Here is a 13287-nt window from a genome sequence, read left to right on the forward strand (position 1 = left end):
TGAATATTTCTCCTGCCTGGCTTTCTTCAATTTTTTTTTTTCCTGAGCTAATGAGTTATTTAATTTCTTCATATAGGACAAAGTGAGCAGACCCCCAGAAAGGACTGGCTGGTGTTTTCTATTGCAAAAAGCAGCAATGATGTTAACTTGCACAAGTACTTCTCACTTAGCTATCAACAACACATTGGCAGAACTGGGTTTGAACGCCATTCAAGCACTTACCAGCAGTGTGGTCTTGAGCAAGTCACTTAACCTCTCCAAAGGTTTCATCTGCAAAATGGGAATAACAATATCTACTTTGTAGAGTTGCTAATGTTAAAGATAATTTAAGTAAAATAGTACTTATGCCTGACACAAAGAATTGCAACAAACGACAGCTGTTATTGTATTACCATAAAGGTTTAGAGCAATGAAGGATATTGTACACCCTCCACAATGCCTCTATCAGTACTCCAACTTCATTGTGCATTAGAATCACCTGTGATGTTAAAAACTGAAGATGCCCAGATCCCACCCTCCAGGAGGTCCAGGGACAACAAAGAGAAAAACTGGCTGAGATTGTTATGTTAAACTTGACTCTGTTGTATTTTCATGCTGTTGTAAAATTTTGCAGCATTCTAAGACCCAAGAAAGAAGCAATTCATGAAAATAACTGAACCCTATAAAATATTTGTCATAGAGAACAAAAACTACTTTCAAATAATGACGTTTTAACAGTTTATTTTGAAGGTCATTTTAAAAACAAAGTTAAAGACAATCTGAGAAAAAAATTGCACAGAATACACTCATTAAATAAGTATTGTGATTAAATCAAAATAAGGGAAATGTTTTCTTCTGCAATTCCGGAAATAAGTTCTGTTGTCCTGAAGGTTCTTATACTTCCAAAAGGGGGGGAAATCTTGGCAATTAAAGCTGCCTCTTAATCATGTAAATCTACAGTAGAAACAAAATTTTTTCTGTTCTTCCCAATAAGTCAGTTTCGATCTTCAAACTGTGCCTTGTTTTTTAAAAGATATGATGCTAGAAATTCAATGGGATTTGGTGGTCTGGAAGGGAAAAGAAATCCAAAATTTAGAAATTTATATTCTAGGTGTATTAATTTAAATGTATTATTCCATTAACAAAAACACATCTTTTTAAATTTAATTTTCATTTTACACTCAAAGGCCATTTGTAGTAAATATGGTAAGTGAAACAGACAAGCAAGTTAGTCAACAATATGGTTTAAAGAGGCTGAGATTTTTGTATGACTTAAATCTGGTTATAAACTCAATTCTAAAACACAAAGTTTCAAAAATGTAATGTTTGACAGTGGGATGACGATTACGCAGGATATTGAAATAAGGACTTAAAGGGGTCACCAGGGAGAACTCTGGGGTGCTGACAGTACTCAGTTTCTTGATCTGACTGCAAGTTTTGTGGGTATGTTTGGACTCTGAAAATTCATCGAAGTGTACACCTATGACATGCACAATTTTCTCCACAAGTATCATCCTTCAATAAGAGTACAAAACCAATATAGGAAAATGGCTGTAGCATCACTGAGACGAGTGGATGAACTCCCAAAAAACAAATCAAAGGGATCAACATTCATTTGGACATGTAAGTTCTATTATATTTTAAGTCACCTGTATTTTACTTCAAATATTTAAATCAATAATAATTCTAATACTGCTACCCTACAGCACACCTGAGAAGTTAAAACATATTTTTTAGAATTAAGAGGTGGGAGAATGGGGAACTGGAGAAAGGTGGTCAAAAGGCACACACTTCCAGTTACAAGATGAATAAGCACCAGGGGTGTGATATCTGACACGATGACCTCGGCTAACACTGCTGTGTGAGAGACAGCAAAGTTGTTGAGAGTAGAATCTTAGAGTTCTCATCACAAGGAGAATTTCTTTTCATTTGTTTTTTTCCTTTTTATTGCATCTATGTGAGATGAAGGATGTTAACTAAATGCACTGTGGTAATCATATCACAATATATGTAAATCAAACCACCGTGGTATATACCTTTAGGCTTATACAGCGATATATGCCAATTATTTCTCAATAAAACTAGGAAAAAATGTTAACAGAAGATGTCATTTCCTATTTATCACTTTTCCATAGATTATGCTTGCTGAAAAAAGAACATGAAAGATGAAAAACTGGGGGAATCAGGTATTTAAAATCCTACTATGAAAAGGCGTATTTAGAATTCATTTACAGTGATCTCAAAACATTCCTTTACCATTTTAAATAGCCTTTCGAACTGCCTAGACATAAGCAACATTTTTCACATAATATTTATGGTTAATTTCATGAACAATTTTGCCAGAATTCCTTCCTTAAAAATGGTTTTTAATAATAGCATGTTACTTAAAAACTTCTTCAAATTTTTCCTTCTAGCATTTAAAGTAATACTTATAATTTCTAATATATTGGATTTCTGTAAAGAACAAGAAAATATAAAAGGTGCCCATATTTTAATTGACAGAATTAGAGCCGAGACATAACTTGCAGTCATAAATAAATCCTCTTTTATACGTATAACTAATTTATAAAAACATTTTCCTATTGGATTTGCTTATACAAAAAGAATTTAGGTAGAATTACTAGGAAAAAACATGTACAGAAAAAACTGTAATGTTGCTAGTAAATATAAATCAAAATACCTTGAGAAGAAAAGTTAACAGTCACGCTGTTAAGACTATGATAATGGAAGAAACTTAAGGATAAGTTTTTGGATGGAAAAATGGTATTATGTGTCAAACACTATAAAAAGAGTCATGTTCCTCAAACTTGCAAATCAACTCTTGGAAATTTATCATAAGAAAGTAATGAAACAAAAGCAAAAGAGGCATGAAAACATGTAACACAGGTCGCCTGCTAACCTATAATAACAAAGGAAATTGGACCTAAGAGCTCAACAATAAGAAAATGGCTAACTGCAATATTGTTATAATTTAAATTATAATCACAAAGCCTATGCAGAGATATGGAAAAAGTTTTAGTTTATAATATTAAGTAAAAAGGAGATAAAATTACATGTACACAATTGCAAATCTTTACAAATATGCATATGATCTAAGATCAGTAAAGATAAATGAAAGTGTCTTAATTGATGATATTAGGGCTGACTTATATTTTATTAACTCTTTATATTGCAAGAAATAATTAAACATAACTACTGATAACTAATGAGACTTCACTTAGGGAAGCCTTTATTTTGCTTTCTCCAGGAACTCCATTTGCAGACACTATCTTACCTTTCTTTTGCAAGCACAGCCAGTCCCTGTAATAATATAGGCACAACTGTCTGATCCAGGTAGGCACGAGTTGGCAAAGACTGAAGATCCACTTTCTGTTTTGATGACTTTTCTGCATTAATCTTCTCATTGTCTACTATCCTCTAGTGGATTCAAAAAACACGCATGTATATTACAAATAACTAGATTGAGTGCTAAACAAAAAATAATGGAAATATGACATGAGTAGAAAAGGCAAATCAATGACCAGAGAGTTGGTATGGTAGGGCAAATCTCTCTGCCAAAATAAAATCAGACCCATCTCTAAATTTCATTTAAGCCTTTCTTCTCTGAAGGCACCATAGTATCTATTCTTTTAATGTCTTATCTCTAGATTCTACTCTTTCTCCTTCTGCCTGTTTAGGAATAAATACAAGTGCTTTTTCTTTCTTTCATAAGAATACTTTCCTACAGTATGCTTCAAAAAATATGGACATGACACTAAGTAGCACTGAATCACAGTGAGAAAGCTAGTCCTGTTTCAATTCTTTCATCACAGGCAGTTATCAAGGATAAGTCTCACTTCCTAGTAATAGGTGTGTAACACTTTAGCAACACTTGCTAAACTCTTAACAGAGAGAGCAGGCTTCAGGCTCAGAGCTTTCCAATAGCAATAGAATATAGCTAAAACTTACCCCCACCATTTCACATTCACTATTTTCTTGTTTATGGTTACCCTCTATCAAATGAGAATGTTTTTCCATTGGTTTCTTTTTTAAAGAAATACATTCATGATTTTTAAAAGTGAACAGAATTAAGAAAAAATATTAAGTAAATGATAGTCAAAAAATGAGGATCATATGGAAAAGATCATTAATATGATATTTAAATGATGTTTAAGTAACGACTTATACTATTACTCCTAGAAACCCCCAAATTTAGGTCTTTCACATAGATTCATCTGACATCTTTACTGAAAAACTTTGCATTCTTTTATAAATCGACCATTTTAGAAATTTGGAAATAAGTGACTATCTACAAGACAAACCACTATTAAGAACACTTTCATTTAGGGGCGCCTGGGTGGCGCAGTCGGTTAAGCGTCCGACTTCAGCCAGGTCACGATCTCACGGTCCGTGAGTTCAAGCCCCGCGTCAGGCTCTGGGCTGATGGCTCAGAGCCTGGAGCCTGTTTCCCATTCTGTGTCTCCCTCTCTCTCTGCCCCTCCCCCGTTCATGCTCTGTCTCTCTCTGTCCCAAAAATAAATAAACGTTGAAAAAAAAAAATTAAAAAAAAAAAAAAAAAAAAAGAACACTTTCATTTAAATAAACTTTTGGGGCACATGGAGGACTTAGTTACTGGAGCATGCAACTCTTAATCTCAGGGTTGTGGGTTCAAGCCCCACGTTGGGGGTATATATTACTTAAAATCTTTTTTAAAAAATGAAATTTTGGGGCACCTGGGTGGCTCAGTCGGTTGAGCATCCGACTTCGGCTCAGGTCATGATCTCACAGTCTGTGGGTTCAAGCCCCACGTCGGGCTCTGTGCTGACAGCTCAGAGCCTGGAGCCTGCTTGTGATCCTGTGTCTTCCTCCCTCTCTGCCCCTCCCCCACTCTCACTTTGTATCACTCTGTCTCTCAAAAATAAATGAATGTAAAAAAATTTTTAAAAAAATGAACTTATGCTTCAATCATACTCAAACTGGATATAAATGAGTCAATGACAACAAAGAAACATTTTCTAGACTTAGCTTTTTTAGACAATTTTATTTTGTAAAAAGTGGTAAAAAACAAAAAAACTTTAATCATATACCTACAATATATATGTACCATGATTTCCAAAAACACTTCCCACAACTATGTCAGGCAACTACTCTAATCAGGCTCATGATTTTTCCATCTTATTTTGAGACTTAGTAAGATGATAATGTTCTGTACTTAATTAATGTATAAAATATCTATTTACTTGCTCATGGATTAAGAAACTTACTGTTCCTCAGTAAATTTCAACAGATAATGCCCATATACAACAAAAACTAGTCAGTTACATGACATTCCAATACCTTCAATAAGGAGGCAATTAATTGCTTCAATTAAGCAATACCTGATTAACTCCTATATATCTTATAATAAAACCCCTTGACCAAATCCTCTCATCTTTCATTCAAATATTTAATGAATATGCACTAGGGGCGCCTGGGTGGCGCAGTCGGTTAAGCGTCCGACTTCAACTCAGGTCATGATCTCACAGTCCGTGAGTTCGAACCCCGCGTCGGGCTCTGGGCTGATGGCTCAGAGCCTGGAGCCTGTTTCCGATTCTGTGTCTCCCTCTCTCTCTGCCCCTCCCCCGTTCATGCTCTGTCTCTCTCTGTCCCAAAAATAAATAAACGTCGGGAAAAAAAAGAATATGCACTATGTGTCAACTGCTAATGCTTAATTTTAGTTAAGCCAAAATCCTGAATTAATCTATTATATATATATATATATATATATATATATACACACACACACACACACACACGCACACAAATCCACCCCCCTCCAAATAAAGGTATAAGATGTTAACAGTGTAGAACAATGATCACAAAAACAGGGGGGAAAAAAAGGTGACTCCTATGATTGTCGTAGGCTACTGCTTCCTGCTAGAAAACATACAGGATGCAGGGGCGCCTGGGTGGCTCAGTCGGTTAAGCGTCCGACTTCAGCCAGGTCATGATCTCGCAAGCAGAGCCCAGCAATCTCCCCAAGCTGAGAAGACAGACTTGAAACTTAAGGGAGATCAAGACAACTAGAATTTACAGGACAGTGTACTGAAGAGTACATGGAAAGGAGAGAAATGTGCAGAAAGACACTAAAGAGACTGCTTTACAGTCTTCAGGTGAGTACTTATCAGTGCATGGATGTAGGGCAACTACCCAAGGCTAAGGGAAAAAAACACCTAGAATAAGCAGGAGACAGAATCCCCGGAGCTCACACAAGACCAGGAATAGTTCATGTTCCTGTGACACAAAACTGGAAAACCACATGATATACGGAGCCTTGGGAGAGATGCAAGAGGAGGATATTAGGCCTCAATTAAAGGTCGGTCTGGTCTCACCTGGAAAAGCTTAAAGCAAACCTCAAAGGGATCAAATTGTTTCTCAGTAACTTAACTGTGTCCTAGACCAAAGCTCAAGAATATTTGAAGGAATACAAAAATAACCAGTACCCAACAAGATAAAATGCATAATGCCCAGCCTCCAGTAAGAAATCACCAGGCAAGCAAAGAAGCAGGAAACTACTACACATAATGAGGAAAACAATTCAGTCCACAGAAAGAGACCCAGAAATGATACAGATGATAGAATAGGCAATGCCATCAACCAGCTATTATAATATATTCCACATCTCCAAGAAGGGAAAGGAAAACGTAAATAAATTAAGCTAACAGTATTTAAAAATATTTGAAGAAATAATGGCCAAAATTTCTCCAAATTTCATGAAAACTCTAAACCCACAGATCCAAGAAACTCAATGAATCCTAAGCACAAGACGCATAAATAATTAAAAAAAAAAAAACACACCAAGACATATCATAATCAAATTATTTAAAACCTGTAATAAAATTAAAAACACCAAGAGAAGACACATTAAGTATGGAGAAGAAAAGACAGAAATGATTGCAGATTTCCTGCCAGAAATAATGTTAGCCAAAGACAATAGAACAAATCTATACCCAGCAAAAATATCGCAAGACAAAAAAATAAATTAAAAAAATAAACATAAAGACAAAATAATGCTTTTTTAAAGACACTCAGAAGCTCGAAGACTTCCTTACCAGTAGACCTACACTATAAGAAATGTTAACAGAAGCCCTTAAGGCAGAAGGAAAATGATGCCGGATGGAAATCTCCATCTACACAAAAGAATGAAGAGTCAATATGGTAAATATGGTAAATGGTAAATAAGTGAGTAAATGTGAAATATTCCTTTTTCTTATTGTTTAAATCTCTTTAAAGACAACTTTTTAAAGAAAATAAAAATAATGAGGGGCACCTGGGGGCACAGTCAGTTAAGGGAGCAGCAACACTTGATTTTGATTCCAGTCATGATCTCATGGTTCAAGAGTTTGAACCCTGGATCCAGCTCTGCACAGTGAGCCTGCTTGGGTTTTTCTCTCATTCTCTCTCTCTCCCCACCCCCCGCTTGCACTCTCTCTTTCTTTCAAAAACAAATAAATAAACTTTAATAAACTTTAACAAATAAAATAAACTTTAAAAAATAAAAAAAATAAAAATAATGGGGGCACCTGGGTGACTCATTGAATGACCGACTTTGGCTCAGGTCTTGATCTCATGGTTAGTGAGTTCGGCCCTGCATCGGGCTCTGTGCTGACAGCTTGGAGCCCGGAGCCTGTCTTTGGATTCTGTGTCTCCCTCTCTCTCTGTCCCTCCCCGACATGCACTCTGTCTCTCTCTGCCTCTCAAAAATAAAGAAAACTAATAAAAAAATTTTTTAATAAATTAAAAAAAAAAATAAATAAAAATAATGAGTTATGGTATTTATAAAATATGTAGAAGGTATATTAACAATGGCACAAAGGCCGGTTGAAAGACAATGGGAGAACACTGTCGTTAAGGTTCTTACACTGCACACTAAAAGAAATAATACCACTTGAAGGTAAATTGTTAAGCTAGATTTGCATGCTATAAACCATAAAGCAAGCCCCCAAAAAGAAATTAGGAAACAAAATGGAGTAAGACAGAAAGTAGCAGCAGCTGTAGTGGTTTCCAGACTTTCAGATATCACAAACAACAAATTCAAAATTACACAATTAACGAAGGGACCAGCATAGGGAAATGAACTCTATTTTCCAAAGTAAAAACTTACAAATAAATAAATATATTATTTTACTACCACCATTAATTCATAAGAGAATGGGCATTTTTTTAAAACATTTTTTAATGTTTATTTATTTTTGAGAGCGAGAAGGGAGGGGTGGGGAGACAGAGAATCCGAAGCAGGCTCCTGGCTCTGAGCTGTCAGCACAGAGCCCGCCGTGGGGCTCACACTCAGGAATTGCGTGATAGTGACCTGAGCCACCCAGGCGCCCCAAGAGAATGGGCATTTTTAAATTATAAAAGCAAGAAGACCAATCACCAAACAATGTATCATTATCAAATACTCCCTCCGCTCATTTTTTCCTCACTTTTCCATGGAAATTGGTCTGAGGACTTGAGAGAAACACTTTAGGAAACACTGCTGTACCGTACCACGGCTCTGCCTTCGTACACAAGCACCATCACAGAAAGATTGTGCTGATGCCTTAAAAGAAGTTTCTTAAAGGAATAGAACACAAACTGGTGTAATTACTTTACACAAGTTTTCTTTTGTGTAAACAGTAGCTGCTACTATTATTACTTTGCTTGGAAATACTCCTGCACTCATTTATCCAAACTTAATCACTGGCAAGGTCTTTCCCTATTTTTTTTTTTTCTCCCCCAATAAAACATACACATCTCCTGGAAGCCTCTATTTTCCTAACCAATCCCACCCAGCCTTGGCAAATTCATTTGCTCTAGCATTTACTCATTCATTTACAAAATAACTTCTACTTCTTTTAATTTTTGTTGTTATTTATTCTTGAGTGAGACAATGCATGAGCGAGGGAGAGGCAGAGAGAGAGGGAGACACACAATTTGAAGCAGGCTCCAGGGGCGCCTGGGTGGCGCAGTCGGTTAAGCGTCCGACTTCAGCCAGGTCACGATCTCGAGGTCCGTGGGTTCGAGCCCCGCGTCAGGCTCTGGGCTGATGGCTCAGAGCCTGGAGCCTGTTTCCAATTCTGTGTCTCCCTCTCTCTCTGCCCCTCCCCCATTCGTGCTCTGTCTCTCTCTGTCCCAAAAATAAATAAACGTTGAAAAAAAAAAAAAAAAAAAAAAAAAAAAAGAAGCAGGCTCCAGACTCAGAGCTGTCAGCACAGAGCCCCCACATGGGACTCGAACCCAGAGCGGTGGGATCATGACCTGAGCTAAAGTCTGATGCTTAACCCACTGAGCCACCCAGGCACCCGTAACTTCCACTTTTAAACAACCTCCTAGCACTTATATGCAAAAGCTCTGGGAAAGTATATCCACTTGTGTATGTTTTTTGCGTGTACTCTTTGAATTCAGACTTCAATGTGTAAGACAAAAACAATGTCTATTATGTGTGTTACAGCTTCCAAAGGCATCTACTACTGAACGCAAAAAGAACACAACACTTATTCATTCCACCAGCACACTATTCTGCTACAAAGACAATGGGTGTAATTTTAATGCGCAATTTTTCCAAAGAATATCCCAACAGATTCATCAATAGCCACCAAGCAAAAACGATTCTAACAGTCTCCATTGGTGACGCATGTTTGTTTCTTTATATCACTTTCAGAAGTTCAAACTCTTGACTCAAAAGTAATTTGGACTTCTGTATACCACGAAGCATTAGTACCACTAATAAAACAAGCTACCCATAACTTGATACTGTTTGGTTCATGCTGAAAGTTTTCCCTTGTGCAAAGCAACCTGGTAAAAATGGATCCTAAGTTTTCTCCTGCACATAAGAGACGCTCAGAAACGGCAAAAGAACTGGGCGAATTACCTCGACATTGTCTGTAAGACCGTACTCAGAGTGAGGGTTTTCTGCAACCTAGAAAACAAAACACAGGTCACTGAGACACGAGCCGCCCCTTCTCGCTACACACCGCCACCCTGAAGCCAGGGCCTCCTGGTACCTGCGTCTGTCCCTCCAGCATCTGCTCTGGCTCCATGGCGGACCCTGCAAGTCACAATCCCCGGAAACCAGTCTTGGAAAACAAGAAGAACGGCGAGTTACCCGGGAGATTTCAACACGAAGATGCCAGGATGGAGTCCAGCCCAGCCCAGCCCCCGACCCCGCCCCTCACCCCCACCTGGGCGCGGGAGCACCCGGAGCAGTAGAGGAGTAAGGTGGGACAGTCCAAGACAGGGCGCCCGCATCAGGTCCGGAAGCTCCGCGGTAGTCCCAAGAACCTAGAAGAAGTGGGAAAAGGGGGAAAGGGAGCTGATTACCCGCGCCCAAGCCGCTCGTTCTTATGAGCCCTGCACCGCGCCACCAACTCCCAGCACAAACCGCTTCAGCCGTAAGTGACGGATGTCGCACGACTGCCGCGCCTGCGCAGAACTCCCCAGCCGACCTGGGGCGGGGTGGTACTTTGGTCCTGTCCTGAGTTTACGTTGCACTGTGCGGTCCGCAGTGTCCTGGTCAAAGTGTGGCCCAGGAGGTCGCGAGAGACTCGTCCTTCAACTTGCCCACTCAAGGCAAGAGCCAGCCCAGCTGCAGACCCAGTGACCACCGCAACTGGCAGGAGTTCAGCCCCGCCATGCCGCGGTGCTGCCTGAAAGCTTCTGCCGAAGCCCTTCCGCGCGGAAGCAAAATCACCCACCCGCTGGGTGGTTTTTATTAAAAAAATCAGACCTAAGCTAAGCAGTCTACGAAAGAATGTCAGTGTTTTACTCTAAACAGATGGGGGAAGAAGCAGTGTTTAGGGGTTTCATGGTAAGCTCTGGTCAAGTCCTTAAATCTGTGAATATGCGATGTTAAAGCTATTTTACACTTGTATCAAAATTAGCAAAAAGCAACCTGCTTTCCAAAGTGTGATACTATTGATACTATTGTATTTGTAAAAAACACAAAGGATAATATGCCTCCTACATACAATTTGTAAATAGCAAACAAGATTGTTTTAATTTCAATAAATTCCATTTATTTTAATGTAAATAAAAGTGATACACTGAAGTTCCTACCTTTGATTCAACAATCCCATTTGTAGCTGCACTTGTAATATGAAAATTTGGAAACTTCATATGGAATATTTGGAGACTAAATATGTCATTTCAACATAAAGGAATGTAAACTATTAAAAGTCATTAGAAATACAGAAATATTTATGATTATAATATTACATTTTGAAAAAGGTAGAATACAACTTTATTTTGCTACTCTGCAAAAACTGAATTGATAAAGATCTGAAATAAATTTGTTTAGTAACTAGATTTGTGGGTACATTTTTAAAGTTTAATTTTGTAAAGTATACTTGATTAGTATTGTAATTGGTGGTAGTTACCATGTGGTACTTTGAGGATTTTTCATGTAGGACTGATGCAAAGATGTGGATGCATAAGTGTAGGAAATAGAAATTGACAACTACATATATTAAGATTAAATACTTTTCAGGCATGGGAAATAACAGCAAATAAGTCTAGAGAATAGTGGGGAAACTTAATAGTTAATGTGCATTACTATATCAGCATATATCCATACATTTCCCAAAACACAATAGGTGCATAATAAATATTTCCAAATTCCAGAAAGTAACTGAGAGCTGCTAATTTATATTTTCTAAATACCAACAGTTTTAGTAAAATGGGAAGCTAGACTGAGCTCCTTCAAGGCAGGGACCTTGTCCTATATAACTTAGTACTTCATAAGGTTCACAGCATATATGGAGTTGATTCATAGTCAAAGCTGAGTATGAATATATATGCTGAAACTACTAAAGACTATATATATCTTTGTATATATGCGTGTGTTTGTGTGCTCTCTCTATATATATACACACACATATATACATATGTGCTGCTCCTTTTGGTAAATACACTCACACCCGCGCGCGCGCACACACACACACACACACACACACACACACACACACACACACACAATTAACTATCAGCCAGGTTTCTCTCAATCTAGAAGAGACTTCTAAGTATGGTTTACAAAAAGCTTCACTAAAATTTTTACATTTACAACTTTTTGAAAAATTCAGAGAAAAAGACATAGCCACAGAGAGGTGGGAGAAAAACATGACAATTACAGATGATTTAAATGAACTAGCACAAAAGTGATAGGAAGTGGAAAGTTACTTGAAGAGACTGCAGAATGCTGAGTGCTTGTATGAAATTAAAGATTCTAAAGAGGATGGGCCCTGAGAACCATAATTATGACAGAAATTTGCAATAATGTGTACTCTCTAGAGAGGGATAAATGAAAAGAATGAGAAAAACATTGAACTGTTATTTGAACTTGGAGTACTAAACTTGGTTCAGCACTCTCTCATCTGCTTCTGTTATGTCCTTCCATTACAGCGCTTACCTCATTCTGCCTTATATATTGTTTGCAGTCAAACACAATTGGATTCTTTAGTTCTTCAAAGGGAAAAATCTTTTACATTCATCTTTGTATTTGTTTCTTATATTCAATAAGTTTTTTTTTTCCAAAGAAGTGAATTTATAAGGAAAGCAAGCACTTGCGCCAAAGCACTACTCTAGACTTTCTGTCTTTCTTGCGGTTTTAGGGAGACAGTAGTTTAGAGATTCTAGAACTAGAATTCTAGAATCTAGAATAATAAAGACAAATTACTGTGCTTGAACCTTTTTATAGACTTGATGCAAATCCCATTTATAAAATATTAACCTATTAGATGATACCTATTTGGAATAATGCAATATGTATAGTAGAGAACGCTTGATTTGGGATTAGATGAATATCAGAACCTGGTTCCTTCACTTGTTTGTCACATGGAAATAAGCAAATACTTGAACTCTTCTGAGCTTCATGTCTTTTCACATGTAGATTAGGATAACAATTCTTCATGTTGAGGATAAAATGAGATAAAACAGAAGAAACTGCATTGTGTGAAGGTACATAAGTGAAACATTCTATTGTATCTACATTTACTACTTCTTTATAAGACTATGTTCTACCTTTTTTGTTGTTTCTAGTCTTTTTTCTTTTGATTTGTGAGAAAGTGCTCAAATAAAGAGCATGATTCAGCACACACTCATACACACACACAAACACAAATGTCTTTGCAGAGGAATACATAGAATGTATTGAATGTAAATAGACCCTCCTGAGAATAGTCTGTGCACAGGGACACCAACCACCTCTGAAGAAGACCTAGAAATGTATATTTCAGATGTGCTTAATAGCTTTCCAAGGAAGTGTCTTTTGGTGGCTAATATTAGAAGACAACTACTCTACCCATAACTCCCTTGTCT

General features: G+C 37.4%; 1 protein-coding gene across 3 annotated transcripts; it reads right to left on the bottom strand.

The window, feature by feature from the left end:
* Positions 1-703: 703 nt before the first annotated feature.
* Positions 704-12396, bottom strand: DPY30 (dpy-30 histone methyltransferase complex regulatory subunit). 3 transcript variants are annotated; one of them, XM_086700313.1, is made up of 6 exons: positions 12380-12396; positions 10158-10257; positions 9981-10052; positions 9848-9895; positions 3254-3396; positions 704-1046 (listed from the first exon to the last, which is right to left on the bottom strand). In XM_086700313.1, exons 3-6 carry the CDS (start codon positions 10014-10016, stop codon positions 974-976), a joined length of 300 nt encoding a protein of 99 aa, XP_086556439.1. In that variant the 5' UTR covers positions 10017-10052; positions 10158-10257; positions 12380-12396; the 3' UTR covers positions 704-973. The 3 variants fall into 3 exon arrangements, with proteins under 3 accessions (XP_086556439.1, XP_025783027.1, XP_025783028.1); XM_025927242.2 differs by lacking the exons at positions 10158-10257; positions 12380-12396 and adding an exon at positions 10297-10390; XM_025927243.2 differs by lacking the exon at positions 12380-12396 and having other exon boundaries at positions 10158-10367.
* Positions 12397-13287: the final 891 nt, after the last annotated feature.

Source organism: Puma concolor, chromosome A3 (assembly GCF_028749965.1).
Source record: "Puma concolor isolate L17-30 chromosome A3, mPumCon1.1.hap2, whole genome shotgun sequence".
Taxonomy (NCBI): domain Eukaryota; kingdom Metazoa; phylum Chordata; class Mammalia; order Carnivora; family Felidae; genus Puma; species Puma concolor.

Bases quoted from the DNA above. Each gene is read 5' to 3' on its own strand.
- DPY30 (XM_086700313.1), bottom strand. From the start codon at position 10,016: ATGGAGCCAGAGCAGATGCTGGAGGGACAGACGCAG. The intron at 9,896-9,980 runs GTACCAGGAGGC...TTTGTTTTCTAG, and splicing joins TGCTGGAGGGACAGACGCAG to GTTGCAGAAAACCCTCACTC. The intron at 3,397-9,847 runs GTAATTCGCCCA...TGAATCCACTAG, and splicing joins GTCTTACAGACAATGTCGAG to AGGATAGTAGACAATGAGAA.